Source organism: Felis catus, chromosome A3, assembly GCF_018350175.1.
Source record: "Felis catus isolate Fca126 chromosome A3, F.catus_Fca126_mat1.0, whole genome shotgun sequence".
Lineage (NCBI taxonomy): Eukaryota > Metazoa > Chordata > Mammalia > Carnivora > Felidae > Felis > Felis catus.
The window spans coordinates 91,516,166-91,539,454 of NC_058370.1; the positions used below are offsets into that span (position 1 = coordinate 91,516,166).

Sequence of the window (23,289 nt, forward strand, 5' to 3'; positions counted from 1 at the left end):
GGCAGCTCTTGCCTTAAGGAGCAGACCAGCAGGGAAGCAGATCCAATCATTCCAGGACCAAAGGGAAGAGCTATTACGAAGCATAAAGAGGGATCTCTGGAAACATAAAGGTAAGTGGAAAAGCTAAAGTTCAGATATGGGGCTCTGAGGAGGCTTTCTAGAAAAGATACCCAAATCCATGCTTTTACCAAGATGGAAAACCATTGGGCAGAACTGCATCAGTTTGAAGCCTCATCTAAGTCATTTCTGAAACACCAACTTACCTACCCCACTGAATTGTGGTAAGGGTTAAAGGTATTACAGATGACCAGCATAAAGGGATTATCCATGATCTTGACAAAGATAGGCATTCAATAAATAATAACTCACTCTATTTATTTTCTTTCTCCCTCTCTCCCTCTCTTCCTTCCTTCTGAGTTCTCTCCCTCCCTCCCATCCATCCCTCCATCCATCTAATCTATCTGTTTTCCTCCCTCTTTCCCTTTCTCCCTTACCTTCCTTCCTTTTCTCATCCCACCCTTTCTTCCCTGGGAATGTATTTCTCCATGTTTTTCACACCCTGCCCTCACAGCCTCCCATTACATAGGTTAACTTGGAAGATGGTTATTGAACTTTATCTTGGGAACCACTATTCTCCCCTCTCCCCAGCTTAACTAGTCCATCCTGTCCTGCTACTCCAACCAGAAAACATACTTTTTTGCCTAGAGCAGTCTCAGACAAGGATTCCTAGAGAAGCCCAGCAAAAGCAATGAGAGAGAGCAAGGGAGTTTACTGGGCCTCACTGGATTCTGAGGAGGTGACTCAGGGTTGATTTTCACAGCTGATATAATTTGTTTTGGTTTTCTTCATCATGCTTCTGCAAAAATCGAAACTGTAGCTCTGTCGTGGTTGTTTTTTCTCATCTCTGCTCCAGGTCACTTCCTCTTGGCCAATGATCCACCCTGGTCTTGGCCAGATCCAGACAGCTGTTAATTGCCCAGGAAGTAGAGTGGGGAGGGCTATTGCCGGTTGTTTTCTCTCAGTAAATAAAAATAAATGTATTGCTGTATCTTGCTTCCTGCAGGGTCATTGTTTTCATGAGCAGGAAAAGGCTCTATGTGGAGGTCCTGGGACTAATTTCATTTGCACCTTCAGAGGTCAGACCATGCCCAGCAAACTCTGCAAAAGAGCAGAAGCAGCCCAGGCCAGATCAGCTGGTCTCCGTGCAAGTGTAATTGGTTCTCCTGCCTAGACTTTTCTTGTTGGCCTCAAAGCTTGCAATCCCTTGACTGCAAAGAAAAAAAGTTTTACAAATAGGTTTTAAAGAGAGTAACAGGGCTTTTGTAGTATCAGGGAGTATTCAGCATCATTTCTTCTCTGAACTCTTCAGGCATTGCAAGGATTCCTCTTTATGAGATTCTGTCCCTCACCATAAAGAAGCGAAGACTCCTACTAACACTTCTGCCCTTTCTGAAATGCTGGAGAAAGCTTCCCTCCTTCTTCCATCCCTGACTTGTTCTTCCTCAGGAAGAGGGAATATTGGAGAATCCCTGCCCCACTGGGCTGGCTCTGGAGTATACTCCCTTGCTTTCACCTCTTTTGAGGCCATCCTCACCTTTTTGAGGCCATCCAGGCCCTAAGCACTCCCCGAAAGAGGCCTTCTGTTCCCTTACCCATCATCCTAATCCACCCTGCTCACCTTTCTTCACCTGCAGCAGGGAAGACCTGCCATCGTATCACCCCAGGACTAAGGGGAGCTAGGTAGAAGGCCCAGAACATTCTCTGTTGTGGCTTAACCACTGCTATAGTCAGTACCCTCTTCTGATGCGTTTCTGGCTTCTTGAGTCTGGAAGGAAGAGTGTGATTAATTAGCCCCTCCAATCTAGGCAGCACTTTATGTAGTTGTATTACAATTAGTTATATAACTACTATTTTTTCCCATATAACAGAGAAAATTGAGGGCAGAATCCACATGATTCACTTTGAATTTTCAGAGCATCTAGCATATTGCCTTGCTCATTATGTGTATCTCACAAATATTTATTGAATTAAATCATGAATACACAGTTTCTAAAAGTCCACTTAATAAACTTATTGTATGTTGATTAACATGTATATAGATGTACGTAGGTGTATATATGTGTGCATACATATAAATGTACATGTATGTGTGTATATAGCATTAAAAGAGTAGGGAATGACAAAAATTTGTAAAACAACCATAAGCTCACAACCTGAATATAACTACATACTGTGTAGTGTAGTGAATGTTCTTCTGTTCTTTTTTCCTGTCATAAGAATATGTACATATTTATTTATATTTACTTCATTATATTTATATAGTTTATATATTTTTATCTGCATGGGTTTTTTGTTTGTTTGTTTGCTTTTAAGACTTTTTACAGCAGTTTTAGGTTCACAACAAAATTAAGAAGAAAAGACAGAGATTTCCCACATACTCCCCACCCCCACACACCCATAGCCTCTCCCATTATTAACATCCCCTACCAGAGCGGTACCTTTGTTACAGTTGATGAACCAACACTGACACATCATAATCACACAAGGTCCATAGTTTACATTCGGGCTCTAGGTGTTGTACATTCTGTGAGTTTGGACAAATGTATAGTCAGAGTACTTCTGTGTGTAACACTACTTCCTTTTCTGCTTGTTTGTTTCATGTGTTGCCTTAGAATGCATTCTCAGAAAAGGAATCATTCTTTTTAAAGTACGCTTTTTTTTTATGTTTATTTACTTTTGAGAGAGAGAGAGAGAGAGAGACAGAGACAGAGTATGAGCGAGGGAGGGACATAGAGAGAGGGAGACACAGATTCTGAAGTGGCTCCAGGCTCTGAGCTGTCAGCACGGAGCCCAATGCAGGGCTTGAACTCACGAACCCCAAGACCATGACCTGAGCCAAAGTCAGATAGATGCTTAACTGACTGAGCCACCTAGGCGCCCCCTCAGAAAAGAAATCTTTGTGTTAGAAGGGATACATATTTTTATACCTCTTGATACATATCACCAAGTGGCTTTTCAAAAGTAGTACATTAAATTTTCTTGCCATTGGCTGTGAATGAAAGTACTGCTTTTACCAAGCCCTCTCCAGGAGAGTATATTCCAATTGTTAAAATTTGTTCAAATATTATAGGTCAATAAAAGGTTACTTTATTCCACAAAAATTTACTGTTAGTTTACAGTGCCTTCTGGGCTAAAGACACAAAGGTTCTCAACTCCCACAGGATTTCCAGAAGAGGGATTACACAGAGCAGAAACTATGGTACTTTCTCCAAGCTCCAAATTTGTGACTATTAATTGAGTTATGGTGGGTTAGGTCCCCTCACTGTTAAGAGACAATCTTTCTCAAGCCAGTCTCATAGGAAAAATGATTCAAATTCTAGCGAACTACACATAGTCCACACCACTGTACTTATAATTACATATTCAGAGAATATTAGTTAAATGAAAAAATGATCCCCAAAACTTCTGCATTGAAAAAAATTATTGTAAACAAAGTTAAAAGACAAATGCCAAAATTATGAAAAATGTTTGAAATATGTAACAGAGACAAAGAGCTAGTGCATAAAGAGCATTCTAGAAAGAGCATTAAGAAAAAAGACCAACCAATAAAGAAAATGGACAAAAGATACGAACAGTTCACAGAAAAAGAAACACAAATGGCCCTTCAATATATGAAAGGATGCTCACCTAGAGCAGGAATTGGCACACTATGGCTCATAAGCCAAACCTGACCACCATCTGTTTTATCATTGGCACACAGCCAGCCGCTTCATCTATGTTTTATCTATGTCTGCTTTCATGCTATCAACACAGGAGTTGAACAGTTAGAACAGAGAGACTGTTCTCTGTTTATATGACCTTTTACAGAAAAGGTTTCCTGACCTATGACCGAGAGAAACAGAAATTAAATGATATTTATGTATATTTTTCATTTATCAGATTGTCAAAAACCCAACAGTTGGGAAATACTGTTGCAGGACCTTCTTAGGCATCTTAAAAAGAGTAAATTGGTAAAATTCCTTCTTAAGTGGCGCTTTGATAATATTTAACTTAATTACTAATTTATACATACTTTGATCCAACAATTCCACTTTGGGGAACTTATTCTACAAATACACTTGAACATGTGTATATGCCATGGTTTGTTTTATTTATTGCAACTCTGTTGCCCATTTGAAAAGATTTGAATCACTCTCACCGGCCATCAGCAGGGGACTGGTTAAATTATGGTTCATCTGTACATAAGAACAGGATATAGTTGTCTAAAAGAATAAGGAAGCTCTCTATACACTGCTATAACACATCTTTATGATACGTTGGTTGCTCGCTGAAAAAGGCAAAGTACAAAACAGTATGTATGAAATGCTACCTGTGTATAAAAGGGGAGAGAATGAGACTGTATGTTCATATTTCCTTACCTGTGCACAAAGGACCCTGGAAGGATGCAGAGAAGCCTGATGATAGGTCAAACTTGGGGACTGGATGGAGGGGCAGTTAAAACTTCTCACTATGTATCTTTTTATATTGTTTGATCATGGAGCCATGTTGATTCACTGATTTGTTGAGCATCTAATAGGTGCCAGACACTATTCTAGAGGCTGAGGAAAGAAACAAAAACCCCAGTGTTCCTGGGAGCCTGTAGTCTATTCAGAGAGATATTAAATAAAATAAACAAATAAAATAGTTGTATGTTAGATGGTAATAAGGTGATAAGGAGAAGAAAACAGTAAAAATAGGAAGGAGGGTAGGAAGTGTCAGACGTGTGCAGGAGGGGAGCAGGCGGGTGGAGTCACCTGAGGGAATTTAACTGAGAAGGTGACTTTAAGGAAGAAACTAAAGGAAATGGAAGAGTGAGCAGGAGAATGTATTATCAATTCAAAACATTAAATTAAAGAGCAATCATTCCATTTAATCTTTCTAACCCTATTAGAAGTTATTCATGAGGCTATTACTATTAATGAGATTATTATCCTCATCATAAATTATTATATTATGATCCCAAGGGGTTGGCTGCACAGAGTTGAAACAAGAAATGTTAACTCCTCCAATCCAAGTGCTGAGATCAAGGGAAACAAAACATGTGTGAGGAGCACACGGATGAGCACCTAAGCCAGGGTGGGGGAGCAAAGAGAGTAAATAGCAGACCCTGAAGACTGCGAGGGAGCTAGCCAGTCGAGGACTGAAGGGAAGAATTCTTGGGAAAGGAAATGACTGCCAAAGGCAAAGAGGTCAGAAAAGGCCTAGCAAGTGGTTTAGAATAATTGGAGTGAGGTGTTGGTCAGGGAGGTCTACAACTAAATGACAGCACAGAGAAGTCAAGTTCAGGCACTAAAAGCCCTGGTAAGCCACATAAGAAACTGCAGGTTGCAGAACTTACACTATCCCCAAATCCCTTCTCCCTTACTTGCCTCTGGAGCATGTCTTCTCAACCTCAGCACTATTGACCTCTTGGACCAGTTAATTCTTTGTTGTGGGGGTTGTCTTGTGCATCATAGGACGTTTCTCCACTGATAGATGCTAATAGTAGCCCCACCCCACCCCATTTGTGACAACCAAAAGTATTTCCAGACATTTCCTGAAATCCCCTGTAGGGCAAAATCACACCTGGTTATGAGTCACTGGTCTAAAAGTTGAAAAAGCTTTGTCATTTTTTTCAGCTAAATGGTCATGTAACAAAGTTTTGGCCAATGAAATATGAGAAGAGATCTACTGGAACATCCTTCCTTTTCTTAACCATCTTGAATGAGGGCAAGAGTGACAGCAGCCACTGTGCAGCCATAATAGAAAGAACATGAAAATCACAGAGATGCTGGTCCCTACATCTTTGAGCCAATGGACCACCTACCTCCAAACTTCTTATGAAGGTAAGATAACTCTTATATGTTTAGGCCACCAAGTTGAGATTTTCTATTATTTGCAGCTTAAAACAATCCTAATTATTAAAACATACAAAAGTGCTTGAACTTCATCCCAGAGATAATAAGTATTCTAAAGTACTCTAAAAAATAAAAAGAATTACATCATCATCACAGCTACAGTTCAGAAAGATCATTTTGCTATAAAACACAGTCTATGAAGCAAGACTGAAGGCAGGCAGACCATGGAAAATATCATTATGATAAGATAAGCAAAAACTCAGTGGGGCTTGGATCAATTTAATGATGGTGGGAATAAAAAGGAGGGGACCCATATGAGAAACATTCAGAGGCAAAATAGATCAACCCTAACCAATTGTATATGGGCAGTGAATAAGACTAGAAATCGTATTTCTGGTAAAACTGATGCCCTAGATGGTACACCAAAGAAAGAACAATTTAAAAAGAAGGACAATATTCCATTGCAGGCCCGGTTGAATTTGAAATGCTTATGGCACACCCAAGTAGTAATGTTCAGGGCATTTAGATACTTAGGTCTAGAAGTCAGAAAAGAATAAGGGAGTAGTAATTTTTAAAATATATGTATGATATAATTCTAAATCTTAAATTCCAATAAAATAACATTATTTATTACAAAAGTGATATCAATGAAGTATAGAATACTTAAGCATACAGCTAAGCAAAAGAAAATTAAAAATGCACAAATGCACTCATAAAATCCCAACATCCAGATATAATTTGCAGTAAAATGTGGTTACATATACATGTGAATATACAAATATAAATGGGATTATATTGTGTATACTATATAATAACAGGCTTTATTCACGCAACAGCACATCTTTCTGCTTCAATTAATATTCACCCATTTTTCTGATTTTTTACTATTATAAACAATTCTGAGATCAATTGTTCTCATAGTAAAATGTTTGCCCATGTCCCTAGTTAGGTCCTTAGGATAAATTCCTAGATGTGGAACTGCTGGCTAAATGACACACAAGTTTCTAAGGCTTTTGACAGATGTTCCCAAATCATTCTCTAGAGAGGTTGTAGCAATTTACAATTCCATAACACTGTGAGTACTCACTTCCCCACACTGTCTCCAAAATTGAAATTATATACATAATCACTCAAATCTTTGAGAATTTTATAAAAAATATGAACTCATTGCTTTTATTTTGCATTTGTTCAATTGCTAGAACTCAAGCTGTGTGTGTCTTATCAGCAATTTGCATTGTTTCTTTGGCAAACTGCTGATTCTTGTTCTTTGCTACTATTCTTTGAGAGACCGATCTTTTATGGATTTGTAAAAACTCTTTATATATTATAAACTTGAACCTTTCTTCATTAATGCTGCATTTTTTTCTCTTTGTTTGCATTTGCCATTTAATCGTAGGTTACATTTTGATAAATAGGTATTTAAATTACTAGAACTTCCAGGGTTTGAAATGGCTTTGTGATGCATGGGAACAAGATAGTGCTTTAGTCGCAGCTGAGGTTTGATACCATGGACTTCCAATGGCTTCCATCTGCAAAGTTGTAGCAGATTTGGTTACTTCAGCGCAGAGGGAGAAAGGGGAGAAAGTAGGGTTTGCTTAGAGTTAGTGTTTTGCCTGTTGTTTTAATCAGAAGCTGGACAAAGAATAAGGGAGTTGTGTGCATCAGCAAATATGTTGCTGAAATGATGGACCACATGGACAAAATAAGAGTCAAGTGATGCTCTGGAAGAAATTAGAAGGGATCAGGGGCCCCTGTGTAGTTGAAGACCAGATTCAGCTGAATGAGAACATGAGACAGCTACAAGATTAGGACATGTTTTACAATTTTCTTCTAACATACTTTTCATTATTGCCTCCTATCCATTTGTTCTGTTTTCTTCTTTTAAAACAATTATTTTTGTATCTGTTATATTCACCTTCATATTTTAAATTTTCTTAATTCATTTTCTTTACAAGGATTGTTCCCCCATCACACTCAGAATTAATTTTCAGCCATCAAGTCTATTTACTAGATCGAACACATTTTATTTTGGCCACTTTACTTTCCATTTCCTTGCATTCTCTTTTTATTTCAGCCCATATTTACTTAAAAGAAGCATTATCTTCCTGTCTCTCAATCAATATTTAATTCCAGAATATGCGGTTGGAAGGAGGAAGGTGGGAGGGGAGAGAAAAACAGGGCCATGTACTCCTTCAGCTCTAGCAAGATCACAAGACCCACAGTAAACACCAGACCATTCAATGAGTTACCACATTCAATGGTCACAACTCAGGGTCATGCTGGCTGAAATGGAAAACTGCCAGGAACCTCCTGTGCCAACTCCGAAGTCCAGTAGCCTGTATGTTCTCACCCGAGATACTTTCTTGCAACAGCTGATGTGCAAGTGCCTTTGAGGCCTTGGAACCTCCAGGCCCTCCCTGCCACCACCCACTTCATTTTGGGTTTGTCTTCACTACAGAGTTGAGAGGATCATCATTCAATTGCTTATGAAACATGATACCAGAGTTTCAAATATCTCTTTTCCAACTCCAGTGCCCTTGCTCCCCAGTACAGCCTTGAAGAAAGAGCAAAGCTGAGATTCCTCTGGGGTTTGGTGCCTGGGGAAGGAGGCCGCAGGCACCAGACTTCCTTAGGGAGGTGAGGGGCTGACTGATGACCCAGGCCTTTACTGACCCAGGATGGGAGAACCCTGGCTTTGAGGCATGTGCAGGCCATGTGCTGCATCTTGCCACCCTGAGAAGTCCTCCTTTCTAAAATTAGGTTGCATATCATCCAAGATCCTCTCTCAAAGAGAAGCCATGAGCTTCCTCTATCCTCAACCCTGGCTCAGATTTGCCACTGTAAATAGAAATGTCAGGTTTTACCTCTGAACTCTGAGGTCACCACACATCAACCCTGGCTAGAGAAGCAGAAAGCAAAATTGGCCCTCTGATTGGAGGAATTCGAATCAGGGCCTCAGCCCCTTCCTTTTTATACAACGTCCTGAGACAAGAGGCAAAACAAAACAAAGCCAAAGCAAACTACCAAAAAATAAAATTCACTCAAGCAGCAGAAAATTCGTCTGGTCACTCAAACCATTGAGCATTTTCATGTATTTTTTTTTTAATTTCAGCTTGATTGAGGTATATTTTCATGTATTTTTAAATGGCTTCTCTTATATGAACAGCGTCTATTCTCAAGCATCTTGAGGAGACAGTGAGCTATATTCTTAAGAGTACAACTCTGAATCAAGGAAGGGGCAAGTAACAGACTCTCTCAGACTTACATGCTTCATGTCTTCAGGTCTCCCAGGAGATTATCAGATACCTCATACGGCCCCACAAACACATGCGCCCCACACAAACACACTCACACACACACGCCTGGGTGGGGCTGAGAACCACGGCACAGAAATAAGCAGGCTGAGGATACTCCATGAGCCTCTCTCACCTGGAGTCAAGTGCACAATGACAAGTAATAATAGCCTCAGGCTACTTTACTCACTCACTTGAGCCCCAAGGAAACCAAATATTTTTAGCAAGATAAAACTTTGAGAGCCCACCCCCCCCCCCGAAATCATCTGCCGAATTAGAGAATACCAAGCTTAACTGTCAAACCAGAAGATCTTTCATCTCAAAATTCAGCACAGCAGGATTCCTCCACTTTGTGTAGCATTTCTCTTCTGAGTATAAGGCCATTGATAGCCACTCAGGAGATACCCTTAGCCCTCAACCCTGGCCCAGCCGAGACTGGACAACTACCTGAGACAAAGGAATAGGCCGCTAAGATGTTGCTGAGCAAAGCCATGTCCGCACACTCGGCAATCACCAGCTCTGTGCTACGGCAGAAGGGCAGCCTCGACGTGGCATCCAGAGAGAAGCTTCCTGGAAATGCTTCAGCTGGATCAAGGTGGCACCTCCCTCGCTTCTCTTCTGTTTGGAAACACAAAGTAAGTGATGAGAACACATTCTGCTCTTCTGAGGCCATGTTCCAGGTAGCCTGGGCTCAACAACAAAGACCCAGTCCCCTAAATGCCGACCAGCCTTCCCAGCCAGGGATCTGGGGTCTTGTCCTCCTTTGCTCTGCAAGCTTCATGGCTTTCAAGGAAGCAGCAGCTCTGTACATTTCTGTTTTTCCTGGACTTTCCCCTCTCTCTTCCCCACCTCCTCCCCAGTTCCCTTTTTAACACTTCTCCCTCACCTTCCCTGCAACTTTCTATTGCATTCTGTCTGGCTCGCCTTGGAAGCACAGCCCATCATTACTTCAATTGCTCATTGTAACCCCAAGCAGCAGCCCACTCCTTGCCTGGCTCTGCTTTCTCCTGCACTAACAGTCCTTGTGTACTTTGATCCGTTTGCCTCATCCTACAGGTCACCAAATGTGTGTCTTTGGCAATGGGTCAGAGCTGACTATCCCAGAACTGCCAGAGTGGTTCCCGTTCTAAAATGCCCACAAGAACTTGGGAGCTTGAGCCCTCTCCCTGCCCGCAGTTCCATGACTCCACCTGTGACCAGGAATGGGCCAACCAAACGCACATGCTGCCAACCAGCAGAATGGTCCCACCAGGGTTCAGAACAAGGACTTGGGATCTCCGTGTTAAGTGGCTCAGCCTCCGGCTGCTGGAGCACATCGTCTCTGCAGCTGCTGCTGCTGCAGCTCAGACCTGGCATTCTTATCACCCAGTTCACTCAGCAAAACCCTCGCTGAGATAAAGGGAGAAAGAAGTAGCAAAGACCCTGACAACTCCTATTCAATGCTGCTCTAGGCTGAGGGTGGGGAACTGAGTCACAGTGCATGGAGGGATGTCAGGTTGGGGAAAGCTAAAGAAGCAGAGGACTCCAGTCCTTGGAGAAGAAGCAGGTTCTCAGGTGGGTCATGGCCTCAGTAACATGGACCACACAAGGGGGCCCGGGGAGCTGCAGTTCCACAGGTGGATGGAATGGGTCACAACAGAGAAGACAACTCACGTTCTGGCGGATTCCCGTGGGCTCAGGGAAAACCAAAGCAAGGAAAGAAAGACCAGTGCACAGGTAAGACAGAAATAACCACAAGGTCGTTGGAGAAGCCAGAGGCCCAGGAGTGGCAGGATGAGGAGTTGGAGCTTCAGGGGCTGTGAGAGGGGCCGGGTACTGCTGAGGGACCCTGCACCTCTGAGCCAGAGCCCTGGGCCGTAGTCAACAGCCACTGGAGTTCTTAAAAGGTCACAACTATATGATACAAGTGAATAGTTGGAACCACCGCTCTGAGTTCAGAGACTGTTCTGCAGATCTGAGGACTTCAGGACCCAGGAAGAGAGTGAAGTCACTGGCAAATGTCTGAGCATGTAGTGGTGCAAAACTATTTCAGATCCATTCCCTCCTATCTTTCCCCACTAATTCTACCATAGCACAAGTCTCGCCAGTTCATTTCTGGGAGTTTTGCTTCACCTAATCCTTCTGCTAACAAATTCTTCCTGCCCAATCTAATGCACACTCTCACCAACTGGGCCATCTTGATAAAGTACAAACATAATCACTTCACTCCACAGCCCAGCCCTTCAACTAATCCCCATTAAACTTCTTCGCACAATACACAGACACTTCCACAATATCTGACTCCTACCTTAGCTCCTAATTCATCTCCTCGAGTCTACACCCACACGCATATACACAGAAATGTCAACATGCCTAATGCTCCAACATTACCAGCTTACTTTTAGTTCCCCAAACATATCAAGCTATTTTATCTTTTCATGCATTTGATCATGCTTTTCCTGTTGTCTAAAATGCCCCCTGCTCCCCTTATCTGTCTGGCAAATGTTTCCTTTAAAAGAATTCAAAAGTCCTATGGCAGTCTCAGAATCCCAATGACTTTCTTTTCCAGAAATAGAAAAATCCATACTAAAGTTCATATGGAATCTCAAGGAATCTCAAGTAGCCAAAAGAATCTGGAAAAAGAACTGCGTTGGAAGTCTCATACTTTCTGATTTCAAAATTTATTACAAAGCTACAATAATCAAAACAATGTAGTACTGAAATAAAGACAGACATATGGACCAATTGGAATAGAACAGAGAGCTCAGAAATAAACCTTTACATATATGGTCAGATGATTTTCAACAGCAATGCCAAGACCATTCAATGAGGAAAAACAGTCCTTTCAACAAATGGTGTTGAGAAAACTGAGTATCCACATGCAAAAGAATGAGGTTCAACCCTTACCTTATACCATATTAAAAATTTAACTAGAAATGGGTCAAAGACTTAAATGGAAGAACTAAAATTATACAATTTTTAAGAGAATGCATATGAGAAAAGTTTTATGACACTGGATTTGACAACAATTTCTTAGATGCTGAAAGCACAGGAAACAAAAGTTAAAATAGATAAACTGGGCTACATCAGAACTTAAAACTTCTGTGCATCAAAGGGCGCAATCAGCAAAGTGCAAAGGCAACCCACAAAATGGAAGAAAATATTTGCAAGTAATATATCTGATTGGGGGATAATATGCAGATAATATAAAGAACTCCTAGAAAATCAACAACAAAAAATCAAACAACCTGATTAAAAAATAGGCAAATGACCTGAATAGATATTTCTCCAAAGAAGATATACAAATGATCAATAAACTAATGAAAAGATCCCCAACATCACTAATCACTAGGGAAATGCAAATCAAAACTACAATGAGATACCACCTCACACCCATTAGGATGGCTAGTATAGAAGGAAGGAAGGAAGGAAGGAAGGAAGGAAGGAAGGAAGGAAGGAAGGGAGAGAGGAAGGGAGGGAGGAAGGAAGATGAATGGATAAACAAAATATGGTATATACATACAATGGAATATTACAGACTTAAAAGGATGAAAATTCTTTTTTTTAAGGTCTTATTTATTTATTTATTTAATATGAAATTTATTGTCAAATGGTTTCCATACAACACCCAGTGCTCATTCCAACAGGTGCCCTCCTCAATGCCATCACCCACTTTCCCCTCCCTCCCACCCACCATCAACCCTCAGTTTATTCTCAGTTTTTAAGAGTCTCTTATGGTTTGCCTCCTTTCCTCTCTGTAACTTTTTTCCCCCTTAAAAGGAAGGAAATTCTGACCCGTACTACAACATGGATGAACCCCGAGGACATTCTGATAAGTGAAATAAATCAGTCACAAAAGAACTGTAATGAACCAAAATACTATAGGATTCAACATTTATGAAGTAACTAGAGTAGTCATATTCACAGAGACAGAAAGTAGAATGGTGGCTGCCAGTGGTTAGGGTAAGGGAAGAATTGGAAGTTACTGTTTAGTGGGTACAAGGTACAAAGTTTCAGTTTTGCAAGATGAAAAGTATTCTGGAAATGGATGCTTGCACAACAGTGTAAATGCACTTAATGCCATTGAACTGTAAGTTTAAAATGGTTAAGATGGTAAATTTTGTTTTATATATATTTTACCACAATTTCAAAATAATAGTAATAAGGTGTTAATGAGGTACAACGGTGAATTTTGAAGATTAATCCATTTAAAAAATCCTGCAATCAAATTTTGGTTTCAAGTTAACAGGAATGGTAGAATTATTTTATGCTGATATTAAAATTGAAGTCAGTTAAATTCTAATTTATACCACATTATGAATATAGTTTAATTACAAGTAAAAGAAGTAATTTCACTTATTAAAAAATTGGATAGTAAATAATCTATCATATTAAGAGATTCAGAGGAAAACTATATCACATCATTACAGGCAAGAATATGTTTGTGTAAAATTCAATAAATATTCATGATTGAGGGGGCAAAAAAAAACAAGGTCCACTGCAGTAAAGCTCCAAATCACTCAAACCCTTTTTTTGGCTATCAAAGTCTTCAAGTATTCTTCTAATATTGCATCTATGATAGTGTAATTGGAGTGATCAGTTTACAGGTTTTCTTCTAGACTGAAAAGGCATCTGATGTATCCTTGTTACCTAAGCATCTAACACGGTGCCTGATGAAAGGAGACTCACAGTAAATGCTGGCTACCCGAAAGCCAAAAAGAGCACTTAGGCATGAGTTTTGTATGCATAAGTCTCTGAGGGTGTTTCTAAGCCACCTAGAACACCAAATGATACCAGGGCTGTGACTGGCTCTGAGTGGGCTGACTTATCACTAAAATTCTTCTGTATCTCCTACTGTGATGGTTAATTTTATGAGTCAACCTGACTGGCTATGGGGTGCCCAGATTAATCATTATTTCTGGGTGTGTGTGTGAGGGTTTTTCCAGATGAGGTTAACATTTGAACCTGTGGACTCACAAAAGTAGACCTCTGTCCCCAATGTGGGTAGGCATTATTCAGTCTGTTTAGGACCTAATGGAATGAAAGGCGGAGGGAGGACAAATCTGACCCTTTTTTCCTGTCTTACTGTTTGGGTGGAGACATCTCATTTCATCTTCTCCAGCTTCAGATTGGATTTTCACCATTGGTTCTCAGGCCTCCATACTTTAACTGAATGATACCACAGGCTCTCTTGGGTCTCCAACTAGCAGATGGCAGATCCTGGGACTTCTCAGTCTCCATAATCATATATATATATATATATATATATATATATATATATATATATATCCTATATATATCCTATATATATCCTATGAATAGGATATATATACCCTACTGGTTCTGTTTCTCTGGGGAACCCTGATCGATACACCTACCAATATGAAGGTGAGGGGCATGAAGCATTCATCCACCCCCAAGTACAATTTGTGGTCTGTTCCTCAAGGAAGTCCCTTACCACTGGTTAGCTCCTAGAATCAATGATTCTCAACTTTGGGTAGTTTGCCCCCCAAGGGCAAATGCAATATGTGGAATTTTGGCAATATGTGGAAACATTTTTGGTTGTCACAATTGCAGTGGGAGGTTGATATTGGCATCTGGTAGGTAGGAGGGAAGGATATGCTAAACATCCTACAATGCACAGGATAGTTCCCCACGACAAAGAACTAAATGGCTCAAAATGGGAATGTATCGAGTTTGAGAAACCCTGTTCTGAAATAAACATCATTCCTTCATTGACCAGTCTAAGTGACTCTCAGTGTTTGTGAACCTCGTGCTCATCACCAGTACTGTCAGGAAGGTGTCAGAGAGAGGGGTTGCTTGGCAGGCCTTGATCAGGACATGAGTGCAAGGTCTGGGCCAACAACTCAATATTCATAGTGACCAGAAGTGAATGGGTTCTTGAAGAATAGCTCACATTAACCAAGCCCTCAAGAGAACACATCAACCAATAGCAGTTTATTAATTCGTAACTGGAGAGTCAACTGGCACAAGAGCTAAATCAGATCCTCTTCTAGACGTGGATCCTGGTGATTATCATGGCAAGGGCAAAACTGCAACCAAGGAGCTGCATATTTTCAAAGACAAGGCTTTCTCCTGGTGATAACCCATCAGATTAATCCCACACTATTCTGGGGAAAATCATGTGTAGAGAGGACACTCCAGGACCCGTCAACCAGAATCACAGCACATTCTCTTTAGGCAGAATCCACCAGTTCTTACAATTCTTACTCTCTGACAGCTTTCTTTCATCCCTGACCCAAAGCTCCTTCTCCTGATTACCGACTAACTGCAACACAATTGAACAACCACAGCTTCTGTCCATCACTTACATCTCATAATTTTGTCTCCCTAAACACATGCTAGTCTCTTGATGAAGACGACAGCCTGTCTATGAGCACCATCTCGTAGACTGAATGGCTAATTATATGTATCATATGCTATTTTCACTGGCTTCCATTCTAGAGGCAACCTCATTTCCAGTGGTACAAAATCATATTCTCTGGAACCTTGAGTCCACTCATTTATATTGAGTGTAATCACTGAATGTATAAAATGGAATGTGCCAGGTGATGATACGTTTCATCTTATACTTTAGTAGCAGCAATGAGTAGGCTCTGGTGTGTTAGCCCCCATGCAGGTTACTATCTCATTACATAGCGTGCAGAGGGTAGTAAAAACTCGTTATCCCCTTAGCTACCTGGGGAGAGATGTGCTGTCAGGAACAGAGGATTATCTGGCAAAAACAGTTCATCCCTGCTGATGCTGGTGTGAGGCAGTAAAGGTTCTGAAACTTGGTTGGCCTCAGTTGGCTTCTCAAGTTCTGAAAGAAAAGAGAAATGGCACAGAAAACATCAGAAAGCCATCACATGCTCAGGAGACCACATCATGCCTTAGACCTAGTGTCGTCACGCACCTCACAGAGAAGCCCAGATGATGTTTACCTGGACCTCTGAAAAGATGGAATAGCATCTCTGGAGAGGATAAAGCCCACTGCCAGACTTTAATGTGGAATTTGAACCAGACAGCCAAAGAAGCTAAACTCCCAAGTTCATAGAAAGGGAAGCAAGGGGTAAAAGATCAGAGATGCTTGCTTCCTCTTTCCTCCAGTCAGCCAAAGCCCACCAAACAGCCAGAATGGGATGTGTCCACGTGGCCCCTCACCACTGAAATTTTCAGGCCAGCATCTCCCTGGAACAGGAAGGGAAGAAATTCGGTTCCCAGATAGCAGTGCCCATATGGGCATGAAATGAAGCCTCATGCAGCTCTATGTAGGCACAAAAAACCTGGAAATGCTGATGTGTGACTTCGCACAGCCAGAAGTCTCAAGGCCTCAAGCTATGTTCAGCCCAGCTAGGGAGGCCAGCGGGAGTCCCTGAAACAACTGAATCCCACACAGCTTCTTTATGTTGCCAGCTTCACTGAAAAGTGTGCAGAAGGACTGGAGTCCATCCCGGAGTCCCTCTGCTCCACGCCTACACACCGTACCCACGCATTCGGTTGTCCGCACCACTTCCTGCCGACTCCTGCCGCATGTGACTTCTGCTGGTTTATTTATGTCTCACAGATACTTATCCCAGCTGCCTCAGCCTCACAGAGAATTTGTGGCACCTTCCTATCTCCATTTGCCTCGTGAAGAAATTAAGGGCAAGAACAAAAAGGAAACTTGAAGCACAGAACTGATAGCTCTTTAGAGACTCAGGTACCAAAGGGTGGAAGCAGGTCTTTGATGCCCACTCACCCTCCCCTCTACACTAGTGAAAGCCACGCAAGAGCTGACGCCAACTTGGCCACATGGAGTCTGAGATGCAAAGGCTTGAATGGAAAAAGAGCTCCTACACCACAGGATGGGAAGAGGATACACATGGTCCCGGAGAAATTATTGCACAGAGAGAAACCTGCTTTTCTCTGCAGGACTGATAAACACCGTGACACATCCAACATGCTAGCCTACCAGCCACTTGGCTTCCTTTGCTCCATCAAACTTCCCCTCCAACCCACTGCAGCAAACCATTTCCAGGGGCACATCTGGAAAGGCGCCACCTCTGAAATCTGGGCTGCGAGCTCCTTAAGAGCAGGGACCATGTCTTCATTCTGCTCTTTGTTCCTAGGCCCTCCCATAGTGACTATGGGTGACTGACTCACACTCAGAAATCCCACTCTCCAACCAGAACCAGAACCTTATATCTTCCTACTTCTTTCACCACTGGAATCAAGGATGAGGCAGAGAATTCTTAGGCTTGACACCAAAATTACATTCCAAAACAGGGAAAATTGATAACTTGGACACCATCAAAATTAAACACATTTCCTCTGTGTTAAGAGGATGAAAAGACAAACTATAGGGTTGGGGGTGGGGGGGGGGGATTTGCAAATTATTTATCTGCCAAAAGGAATAGTATGTAGAATATATAAAGAATCTTCAAAAATAGTGACAACATCAAATGTTGATAAGGATGTAGAAAAATGGATCACTCATACATTGTTCATGGAAATGTAAAATGAAACAGCCACTACGGAAAACAATTTGGCAGTTTCTTAAAAAAACATACAAACATACAACCAGCAACTGCATTGCTCCTTGGCATTTATCTCAGAGACATGAAGACTTAGGTTCACACAAAATCCACATAGGTATTTATAGCAGCTGTATTTGTAATAGCTCCAAACTGGAAACAACCCAAATTTCCTACAATGAGTGAATATTTAAACAAAATGTGGTACATCCATGACATAGGATACTACTCAGAAAAACAAAACAAAACAAAACAAAACCTTAACTCATGCAACAACCTGGATGAATCTCCAAAAAATTATGCTGAGTGAAAAAATTCAATTTCAGAAGGTTGCGTATTGTATGGTTTCACTTATATAAGATTCTTGTAGTGTCAGATTATAGAAATGGGGAACGAATTAGTGGTTTCAGGGGCTAAGGAGGGGGTGGGGTCAGAAGAGTGGTGAGCACAGCTATAAGAGAGAAACAGGGGGAGGCTTGTGATGATGGGAATGTTCTGCATCTTGACTGTATCAGTGACAACATCCTGGCTGTGGTCATTGTACTACAGTCTTGCAAATTTTTATCATTAGGGAAACCGGTTCAATGGAACATAGGCTCCCTGTATTATTTCTTACAATTGCATGTAAATCTGAAACCGTCTCCAGGGTCATCCTGAATCATAATTTTCACATTAAAGTTTAAAAAGCATGAATCCAAAAGACTCAACCAAGATATCAGGGGAAATTCAAAATTCTTTCTTATAAGCAACAGTTGAAGGGAAGAGAATTTCATCTGGGGAAATCTTGGAGAATGAGGTGGTGAGAGTTTCCTTCTTCTAGAATATGAAGGGATTATGCAGAAGAAATTAGACTTGGTTCATGCAGCACCAATGAACAGAACACAGGCTAATGTAGGGAAAACCTCATAAGCTTCAGGATCAGGCCTGAATTTAAACCTCAGCTCCACCATCCCCTATCTTTAGGACTGAGACAAGTTAGTTGACCTTATCATTAAAATGAGGCTGATTCCTATCTCAACCCATCAGTCAGCATGGAAGCAGAGAAACAGAAACTGTTTCAAGTATTTTCAACAGAAAGAATTTAATGCAGGGAACTGATTACAATGATAAAGATAGAAATGCAGGTGAAAGGTGAGAGAGAGGCTGAAATGTGAAGCCTCACATAAGAAATGACAAATTCGAGGGTTAAAGTACTTCTGAAATTGACATGACTTTTAAATCTTATTTATTTTGAGACAGAGAGCAGTGGAAAGGCAGAGAGAGAAGAAGAGAGAGAATCCTAAGCAGGCTCCTCACTATCAGCAAGGAGCCCGATGTGGGGCTTGAACTCATGAACTGTGAGATCATGACCTAAGCTGAAATCAAGAGTTGGACACTTAATCAACTAAGCCACCCAGGCACCCCTCAAACTGACATGAGTTTTAAAAGATGAAATTAGTTGGAGTAAGGTTGTATGGGGTGGGACCATGAGGCAATCGAGAGAGCAGCAAAATTGGACAGCAGACAGTTGAAGGGACAAAGGGAGGACGCAGTGTTGCCCAAGAGCCGGGTCACCAGGAAGAATCTGGAATCACAGAGATGTGGCCACTACTAGAGGAGATGCTTGAGGAAGAGACGGAGGGAGAAAACACTGGCTTCCTCCTTTCCTCTACCCTCTAATGTCCCAGTGGTGCCTCCATGGGTCAAACCCAGCAGGAAACCGGAGCACCCTTGAGGCTGAGCAAGGCAGCCTGCAGGTTGGCTCCTGCTGTCCAAGATAGAACAGGGATCAGAAGGCAAATAGGCCCAGTCTGGTGCGCTTCTGGGTGTTTGTGAGGATACAGAGTATGTAAATGCCTGGCACATAGTAGGTGCTCAATAAATAGTAATTCCAACTTTTATGTGCCGGTGTTATATGATAAGCATTTAGAAGCACATTTTCTCATCACTTTATATCTAAATATATAGTAACACAAGCTGGGATATCTGGCTCATGCCACATGGACTCTGCCAAGAGTGCTTTTTTTTTTTTTTTTTTCCAAATGGGCTACATATCTGAGAAATGTGAAAAGCAGCCCTGTCCTAGAGTTTCATTGTATAAAGCAAATGTTGAATTTCCACAGCTGCTGGCTTCTGCCTACCCAGAGGAATAGTTTCAGTGAAATATTAATCTCATAGAAAGCCACACTGGGGTAAGACTGCACAGTAATTCAAGCAGCATGTGCAAAATTTATTTAGTGTTGGCCAGGGATGGTTTTAATTATGTGAAGTCTTCAGAATGAGAAGAAAGTGACTGAAGATGCTTGACTAAATCAGTCACAGAGGCTCTGGATGCTCCCAGCACCCTCCCCAGTTTCGGTTTATTTCTGCAGGCCCCAAACCACAAACACAAAGGAAGCTTCCATGGAACAGGATTACAGCACCCCCAGCACCCAGGTGCAACCAGCAGCAGAAATGGCCAAGACAGGAAACATCAGCACCAGCGGCGCAGAGACCTCCATGTAACGTGAAGGTCAGGTGTCCAGGTGTGGGAGGATAACCAGGGCGGGACAGAGGGAGGCAGGATGCAAGACGCTTTCATCAAAGGTCCCAGGTGGATGCAGGGTGCAGAGTGTGCTTGCTGTGCACCTGCTGGACACCTCTCATTTCCTGGAAGTCACTTGGGGAGGTATGGTGTTGCACTTGAAGTAGCACTTGGGAGCTGAGAGAGGGCCTGTACCCATCCCTAAGGACCATATGTGCCCTGAGGACTGGACTTTGCAGAGAGCAAAGTGGAGCCAGTCCTGTGGGCCTTAAAAATAGGCACCGGCCAGAAGCCACAAGGTGTCCCCTAAGCTGGTGGGAAAAAAAAAAAACCCGGGAAGGCAGCCTCCAGGGCCCTGCCACCAGCCTGGAGACAGGGGCTTCTGGCCCAGGAAGGCCTAGATGAGTGAGAAATAAGAAAGAGAACACAAATTTGCAAAGGAGATGGATGAGCAAAGGCTGGTCCTGTGAGGGCTTGGAGATGAACAACAAGGTTCTCATCATCAGCCCTAGGTCAGCCCATCAGGGGGTCAGTATTTAGTGCCTCAAGTCAGATAAGGTGCCAAAGCCAGGCTGGTCGTAGCTGCGAGGAGTGACCTGACAGAGGAGTCCAAAACACTGAGGTTGGACAAGGGGGAATGGGAGTCTCCACTTGGATTTGCCAGATATCTCTCCAGCCCATTGTGTCCTGAATTCATTCCTCGCCCACCCGTTTCCTCTTTTCTCTGCAGTGTTCATAATATCCTGAACCTCCCAATCACTCGGGTTCAAACTTGGGGGTTATCATGAGCCTTTCCTCTCCCTTGCCCTGAAAATTCTACCTCCTATCCCTTCTGACTCTCCGTGCTCTCGGCCACTTGCCTAACTCAAAAAAGCCTCCCACCCAACCCTCCGCACCCCCCCGCCAGCATCATACACAGGAGCCAGGCTGAGCACTAGGAAACTGTTCTAATAATGCCACTCCTCTGTCCTAAAATCATCTCCTACACAGTAAAACTCTTTCCAATAACAGCCCAATGTCAAGCAAATAGAATCACTCTCTTCTTTGTATACTTCCCAACCAGTTCCACCTCTGGGTTTTACTCTGCTAAATGTACTTCTCTACATTATTGCATTTCTGAGTCCTACCCATCCTTCAGGATCCACATCACATCACCTCCTGCAAGAACATTCTTTGATCTTCCCCTGCATACATAATTGTTCTCCCTTTTGGACTTCTATAACCCTGTGTGCCAATCTTCTGCATATAGTAAGAGCGTGTGCTTTTTAAAAATATTTCGCACTAGGCTATAGGCTGTTTGAAAAGAGGGGCCTTCCATCATATTCTCCTTCATGGAGGAAGTATAGGAAAACCCTGGACCATAAAGTCTGTCCAGTTTGTAATAAATGTAAAGAAGTGTGGGGGAATACCACTGGAAAGGAAGAAAGCAAGACTGGAGTCATGCTGTGATCCTGGAGTGATAACTGCAGGTACTTGGGAGTCATCAGTTGCTATGTGCCCTGACGAAGCATACCAAATGTAGAGGAAAAGGTCCATGGCTGGACTCTAGAGGGAACCAGCCTGCCAGTGTCAGTTGCAGAAAGAAGAAACTGTCATGTGGACTGGCAGGAAGTGGTCAGACAGAATCACAACATTCCTACCACACTGGGCCTGAAAAGAATTCCAGCCCTGTTGGTCAGCCATACCGACATGTCTTGGATCTCTGACCGAATCCTGTGTGGCTTTCTCTTTAGAACTGCAAGTAAGGAGCACCTGGGTGGCACAGCTGGTTAAGCCTCTGACTTCAGCTCCGGTCACGATCTCACAGTTCATGAGTTTGAGCCCCGTGTCAGGCTCTGTGCTGACAGCTCAGAGCCTGGAGTCTGCTTCAGATTCTGTGACTCCCTCTTTCTCTGTCCCTCCCCCACTCACACTGTCTGTCTGTTTGTCTGCCTGTCTGTCTCTCTCTCTCCAAAATAAGTAAACATTAAAAAAAAAAAAAAAAGAATTGCAAGTAGGGCTGGACATGTGGGCAGACTTGTGGGTCCTTAATCAAGACCATCATTAAAAAAGGCAATCCACTTGCCATGTTATTCCTAACCAGTATTCCTCACACAGAGGCTTTGGTCCACCACCAGAGGCACTTCCCCCAAGTCCAGGCTATCTGAGGCATCTGCAAATGTGGGGAACTCAGAAATAACGCCCCACCGAGGAACATGCAAATGGGAACAAGACACGTTCCTAGTCATCTGATTCTTTTTTGTGTGGGCCTCCTGGTCCCAAGCTGACTTCTCCGTTCACTACAGTTAACATCAGAGGATAGATCAGAAGGGTGGAGCAAAATCCCTGAGTTCAGGGAGTCTGCAAGGCCAGTTTAGTCCCTCGGGGAGATGAAGGAATGAGAAAGTCTAGGTAGGGGGTGTGCCAGCCTTCCTTGGGAGGAACCATGTCAGTCCTTGGAGGCAGGCAGCTTCCCCCTGAGCCCTTCCTGATGGCTATTTGCCAGGGGCAGCTAGTCCCACAGCCACACAGGACCTGCTCTGTGCCACTGCAGTTCAAGTCAACACAAGGCTTGAGCATCTGGAAGGTGAACATTCCCGAGCGGGGCAGACGTCTCTCTGATTCCAATAGGGAGGCCCTCCCAAGCCAGCTCCGGCAGCTTCCCTGAAACCACAGCTGTCTTACACCTTACTCTGATACACTGGAGCCCAACCTACATGTTTCGAAGGTTCTACAAATGTTTGAATCAAATTACATTTTTAAAAATGTTTTTCAAACCAGAAGCAGATACAGTCACATGTGTGATAGGCCAAGCGTGAACAATCGCAGACCCCATGAGCTACAGGTCAACACACTCATGCTCACTTCGGAATAAAGGTTCTCCTGCCAAAACCGTGCATATGTTTGAACACATGTCATCAATTAGGAAGGCTGCAGTTCCAAAAAATGTCTTTTAACAATTCAGACCGCAGCAAGTCTCCTCATGCTGCAAAATCGGATGTGTAGATACTGCCACCCTGGCTCACGTGGGCCATGCTCAGTTAAATGCCAGGCAACCCTCAGGGGAACCATGGAGTGCTTGCTCATATAAAGATCTAAGAGTGAACGGTACAGCAAGGAATGACCACACAACATGCTGCACC

General features: G+C 42.5%; 1 protein-coding gene across 1 annotated transcript in view; it reads right to left on the reverse strand.

Moving 5' to 3' along the window:
• Window positions 1-23,289, reverse strand: part of EVA1A (eva-1 homolog A, regulator of programmed cell death) — a 46,496-nt gene that overhangs the window by 6,824 nt on the left and 16,383 nt on the right. Inside the window, exons 2-3 of the mRNA XM_023251793.2 lie at window positions 15,849-15,971; window positions 9,617-9,787 (exon numbers count right to left, since the gene is read on the reverse strand). Of these exons, the coding sequence (XP_023107561.1) occupies window positions 9,617-9,662 (46 nt within the window). The 5' untranslated portion in view covers window positions 9,663-9,787; window positions 15,849-15,971. The remainder of the gene's footprint in view (window positions 1-9,616; window positions 9,788-15,848; window positions 15,972-23,289) is intronic.